Source organism: Pygoscelis adeliae, unplaced genomic scaffold (genome assembly GCF_000699105.1).
Source record: "Pygoscelis adeliae isolate BGI_AS28 unplaced genomic scaffold, ASM69910v1 Scaffold75, whole genome shotgun sequence".
NCBI classification, from domain to species: domain Eukaryota; kingdom Metazoa; phylum Chordata; class Aves; order Sphenisciformes; family Spheniscidae; genus Pygoscelis; species Pygoscelis adeliae.
Genome location: NW_008824772.1, coordinates 5514503 through 5520354, shown reverse-complemented (window position 1 = coordinate 5520354; position 5852 = coordinate 5514503). Strand labels below are relative to the sequence as shown.

The 5852-nt window shown below is 45.9% G+C and overlaps 2 protein-coding genes across 2 annotated transcripts in view; one reads left to right on the top strand and one right to left on the bottom strand.

Annotated features, from left to right (window-relative positions):
* Window positions 1–71, bottom strand: part of NUP85 (nucleoporin 85kDa) — a 13451-nt gene extending 13380 nt beyond the window's left edge. The window contains exon 1 of the mRNA XM_009323822.1: window positions 7–71. Within this exon, the coding sequence (XP_009322097.1) occupies window positions 7–71 (65 nt within the window). The remainder of the gene's footprint in view (window positions 1–6) is intronic.
* Window positions 72–4940: 4869 nt separating this feature from the next.
* Window positions 4941–5852, top strand: part of SUMO2 (small ubiquitin-like modifier 2) — an 8654-nt gene continuing 7742 nt past the window's right edge. Inside the window, exon 1 of the mRNA XM_009323821.1 lies at window positions 4941–5086. Within this exon, the coding sequence (XP_009322096.1) occupies window positions 4941–5086 (146 nt within the window). The remainder of the gene's footprint in view (window positions 5087–5852) is intronic.

The window sequence follows — 5852 nt, the reverse complement described above, 5'->3', positions numbered from 1 at the left end:
CCGCGCCGAACCTCGTAACCGGCCCGCGGGGCCCGGGGTGGGGAGGAGGGTAAGGAAGGAGGCCGGCCCATCTCGATCTACTTCGTTGTCTTGTCTCGACGGTTTACGTGCTGCATGGATGCGGTGCTGATTCCGGGTGCGCGGTGATCTGGTTGGTCAGTCAGCATTGTCTTCGTTGATTGCCTTGTAATAAGCTGTTTCTCTTCTTTACACGCTTCAAGCAGCTGCAGATAGATGACCCTCCAGGTTGTTGAAGGTGGCATTCTCTGGAGTAGAGTTGCTGGAGCTCTTGGGCAAACTCTTTGATAAAGCTGACTAATAAAATTATGTGCGTTATGACTCCGGTGGGTTGCCCACAGGTTGGAGAAGATCTTGTAATGAAGCATTAGATCGATCACAGCAGGTCGGGGAGCCGTGCTGGCAGGTGTCAGGAAGAACTCTGCTGTGCACGTCTGCCTTATTCGCTTACTCAGGGTCATGAGATCTTTTCCCTCTCTGCCTGGCAGGGGTCAGGATGGGAGTTAATACCCCCTAGAGACTGGGCAGAGTTTGCCTGCAGAGACTGCTGGACGCTGCCTGATCAACTTTCTGCTAATGCTGGGAGCTCACGTACTGATGGAATTGAACTTGAGTATCCATTAATAACTTGGTGTGATAAAGCACTAACTATACGCTGCTCCTTTCCTTCCGTTCTGCTCTCCTTCCTGTCTCTGCACACTCCTCACTTTTTGCCTATTCCTCACAGTAACAAGCTTGTTCAGTGATACACTTTTTAAGAAAAATATTAACAATGCTGTCTTGCTGAACTCACAGCTAGAAGAAGCCAATCCCTCTCAGACTGGTGCTTTTCGAAGAAGCTCACTAAAAATCAATTTTTCAAGATAGCTTAAATCATTCACTGTCCTCGTATGACAAGTGCTGCAACACACCACTGCTAAATTGCCTTTTTTTGCTTTATTGGCTACTGCATCCATCATTTCCAATAAAAATAAAGCTAGCAGTTATCTTTAGTAAGAGCATGTTGTGACACCAATCGTGCTGAGAAAAGGAGGTGGTGTCTATTCAGGTCAGTCAGTCCGGAGGAATGGCTTGTTACAGGGTAGAGGAACTTAAAATAAACCTTCAGAAACCTGCTTGAGAAACTTAAGATTCATCAGTTTTAAGAAAGCTCATGCTTTACTGTGGGTAAGAGTCCTGTATTTTGGGGGATGTGCACGTGTTTGAATCTCTGTTGTACAAAGTCAAATTCATCTACTATCTTACAAAATGGTGCTGCTCTATGCTGCAGACTTTTGAGGATATCAGCGCTGATATCTAGATCTAAAATACCCTTCAACACGTTACTGAAATGGCTCCGGATACAAATCAAAAACTGGATGTTTGAACACTCAGCAGTAAGAGCTCTTCTGTCACCGTTCTTCAAGGGTAAGGTGCTGCTTCTATAACTGCATCAGTTTGTTGTGACCGGTAGGAGACTTCTAATGGCTTATATTATCAGCCAGCGCGCTGGAGAAAAATATAGAGCCCGCTGCTTGTATGGGCATTGAAATTAAAAGCTACTAATGAACTAAAATGCATAATTACTATAGAGCTGGCTATTTCTCTTAATGGAAATCTGAGACTTGCCTACCAAGTGAGATCCTTGTTAGAAGGATGGGAGTTGCTATTTGTTTTCCATGTAGTGATGCTAAGGAGTTCTCTCCACGTGAGCTCGTTTGAGTATCAGTCATGATAGCAGAACTTGTCACCTGAGGCTTTCCTGGGGACACTCGAGTGCCTGGAGCATCCCACACAGCACTGTGCCACGTGTGTTTGTCTTCCTTTCCTTTTATCCTTTTCCACAAGTAACACTTTGTTCTGTGGACCACTCTGTAGGGAACCACAGCCCTACCCACAGGGAGAGGCAGCCAAAAGGCAGGTGATCAGCCTTTACCGACTATATTGCAAGGCCTGACAACCCTGGAGGGTGCCCATCAGTCTCACTGGTCTTATTTTCTCTTCATTGGCATGGAGAGAGAAGCGTTGATTACTGAGGTGGTGGATCTAGGAGTGGGACAGTATCCTCTCCTGCTCCAGGATCCATCCCGTGTAAAGAGACACTAAAAGCAGTAGGGCAGTGCACTTTGCTCACTCTCTAAAAGTGTAAGTGGCTTTTCATATCTGCAGCCTCTGATGCTCTTGAAATGATAAGGAAGGTGGCTAGTTCCTGGGGAAGTCATCTTGGGAAAGGTGAATTTTAGTATGAAACCTTGAAATTTCTTAGTCCTCCTTTGAACATTGGCTGGAGGTCTGCACATGCCTAGAAGGGAGACCTTCCTGCATGCCTGGCAAGAAGGCTTCTGTGCCTGTCCAGTCCATGCAATTAAGCAGAATTGGGAACCACCACATCAGCATGGAACTTCATATTGCTCAAAAAAGCTTTGGAGTACAGGTGCTGGGTCCCACCAGGAAGGCAAAGAGAAACCGTGTTACTGTTTTCCAGTCAGGGGAAAAAGAAAAGAAAAAATAAAAAGGAAAAAAAAAATCAAGGCCTGATGAGGAGGGGAGTTACTAAGTTGCAAAATAGGAGGTTTGAAAGCTATTTCATGACTTGGGGAACAGAGGCAATGATCAGCATCATGAACACGGAAGGCACAGAACAGGGAGTGCCCCAGGCAAAATATATTTTCTATTCCTGGTGCTAAACTAGTATTAATGCAGAGCAAAGCCTGAATAAGCCACTCAGACCTTCAGAGTCCAGGCTGAGAAGGCAGCTTCAGCCCTACTCACTTGCTTACACCTTCAAATAACTGTTTGCTTTCTATTCTTGCATTGAACTAATTGCAAAGTAACACACAGTTTTGAAGGGGTAGAGTTGCTTTTGTAGGTTTATGCTTGCTAATGTGCAGTAGCACACGCTTGTGCTACTCTGCTTGTAGCTGTCTTAATGTCTTAAAAATCTTAATGTCTTAAAATCTCAGTGTGAAAGGGAACGTATGTTGAACACCCATATTCCCTGCCCTCTTCAGAAGATGGTAGAGAATTAAGCCCAAGAGCTCTGCAAGATCTAGATACATCATATTTCTTCCTTGTAAAACTGCTGTACGAGAACGAAACAAGGCATGGAAATATTTTAGGAAACAACACGTGGAATTTTCTTCCCAGAGATGGAATTTCTCTGGAATTCTCACTGTGACGCTTTCCCATTCTCTGTCCTTCAACTCCGTGCATTGAAGAGGAGGAGCTCAGAGGGACAAAAAGCTTCGCCTTTGTCCCCCTCTGCTGCAGCCTGGACCCTGCAGGACTGGGTCCTTTGTAGTTCCCAGTGTGGCTTCTCCCCTGCTGCTTGCTCTGAGTGCTGCTGTCTAGCCAGTTATCTTTGCAGTTTTTAGCACTCTGTGTATTGTTAGCTCCACTGGATCTCCTGTATAACATGAGTTTCCTCTGTTGCTATATTAGAAGAAAAGCCATATAAATAAGAGGTTTGTAGAAACCTGCTCTGTGATTGGGAATCTGTGTAATTGGTGGCGAGACCAATGGTGGTGTAGCTGAAACAGTTTTCAGCTTTTTTGAGCACATATAACTTCTGCCGTGGTAACAAAATCCCATGCGTTCTCATGAAATCTAGTGTATTTTCACTCCTTTTAAGCATATTTGTTCTATTTGTGATGCTGGCCTTAATGTATGTCTCACTTAACACCATTCCAGCATTCAGTTCTTTCATGCCGCTCTCAGGCCTTGAGCAGTTTCATCCCACCTCCCGAAGAAATCCTCCTCCTGGACCTGCAGCACAGAGACCTTCAAAGAGGGAGGGGGAAGAGGTGGCGAGAGCAAAATAAAACAGGACCATCGAGCAACATCAGTCTTGTGACGCCCTTCCTCACAGCGGTCACTTCTCTGTGATGTTGCATCATTTCTAAAAATAGAACTTAGGGTCCTTTGGGAAATGGCACTTGTCTTTTGTTCTGTGAAGTACCCCGTGTGTTTTGAGTCTCGCTTAAAAAAGCTGTGTACGTAGAATAGAGGGGGTTTTAAGATGTCGTTTCCTTGTTCTCACATATAGTCTTGCTTCTTAGTGGTGATAATGGACTTCAGAAGGTCCAAATGGCATTGCCCATTGCTCTTCAGAACTAAAATAAAAGGTGAAGGGAGATTGTAGGCGACTGATACACCATCAGACTGTGCAAGGGGGATGTGTACAGGAGCATGTAGTTTTTTCTAGCCACGGGTGCTTCTTGCCTCCCAGTAGCTTAAATAAACAGAAAAAATAGTAACATGAGTAATTAAATGCAAGGAAAACAGGCAGGATAGACTAATTGGAACAGTCTTTTGATGATGAATCAAGGAAAATTACACAGGTAGGAGAGGAAACTACAGCTCAAAGGAGTATCAGTTTGAGTCTCGGTTGCCTTCTTGGGCCAGACTGAGCTCTTCCAGTGCCTCTGATTTTTCCAGAACTGACTCACAAAGACTCTTGAGAAGGAGCAAAATACTAAACCTAAAAAGTTCTATGAAATTTTAGATTACTCTTTCAGAGTACTGAAGCAGAGGGAAAATTTTACAATATATGGGAGCCTAGTCTACAAGGAGATAGTAAAAGACTTTACTGCCCATGTTTTGTAGCAGCTCAGCTGGCTGCGTGGGCCATCTTCACTACCTCAGGTAGGGTTGTGGCTGTGTTACTTTCTCAGCTGTGGACTCGGGTAAAGGTTCAGCTTCAGCTTCCTGTCTTCTTCTTCAATTTCCAGACAATTGCAATAAAACAAAAATCTCCACGTGAGTCCACACTCAGAAGGGAGGTACTGGGATGTGAAGTAACGTGACAAAAGGCAGAGGAGAGGGATCAGAATCCACAGTGAGAAGCAGTCTGTATTTGCTCGTAAGTTAAGTTTCTCTTCAGTTGATATTTCACTACTTGAATAGTTTATTCTGGACAAATCCTGTCTGGTAACTTCTCCAAAATGGTGCAGGAGGTGTGTTATACGCAGGCCTGGATTTTGTCATGCCAGGAGCAGAGGGTGTGTGTGACCATATGGCCACCTCTGCGTCATGATCTGGAGCATATTCGCCACACGGAGCAGCACCAGCGTGGACCGATGCCCACCTGGTAAATCTGTCCCTGAAGTATTTACGAGGGTCATTTTTGTGGTATTTCTTTTCCATCTATGTGCTGTAGAAAAACATTTGACAAACGATGGTGGCGGGTGTAATGCTGATGAAAAAAAGGCTCAGAAACTGTTTTGTGGGAACCTGTTCAGTGAAATCCCTGGAGTTACTGAGCATTTCTTCCTCCCTTCCATTGGAATGAACTTGAAGGAATTGCATCGTTAGTAGTATATCCTCTTATTTACTTATTATAATTTTTGAGGTGCTGCATCATGTCCTTAGCCTGTTGAAGAATATAAGTAAACCTTGATTGCAGTTGTTCTAATTATATTCAAGATGCATTTTTCAGACGCAGCAGAGAGGTACAGCGGGTCCCAGTTCCCTCTACAGAAACTACACGTATTTCAGGGCAAACTCACACCTCACCTTCCTCAGGGGGAAGGCCGGGGGCTTTGGAAGCGCAGCGGACGGCTGTCAAACCTCCTACCCTGCATCACTGTAATCCGTAAAACAGTGAGGGCCATGAGCAGGGGGGGAAAACGTGTCAGATTTGAGAAGGCCCACACAGAGCGGTCACCCGCGTGGGAGCACCAGGGAAAGGCGCCAGCGGGGAGAGTGCAGCAGGCCCGAGAGCAAGGGCAGCCAGCAGGGACCCTGGGTGAGGTGCCGAAGGGGCGGCAGCACGGAGGGGGCCTCGAGGAGACCGGGCCCGGGCGGGAGGCGGAGGAAGACCCTTCCCGGGCGGCGGGGAGGGGCGCGGGGTGCCG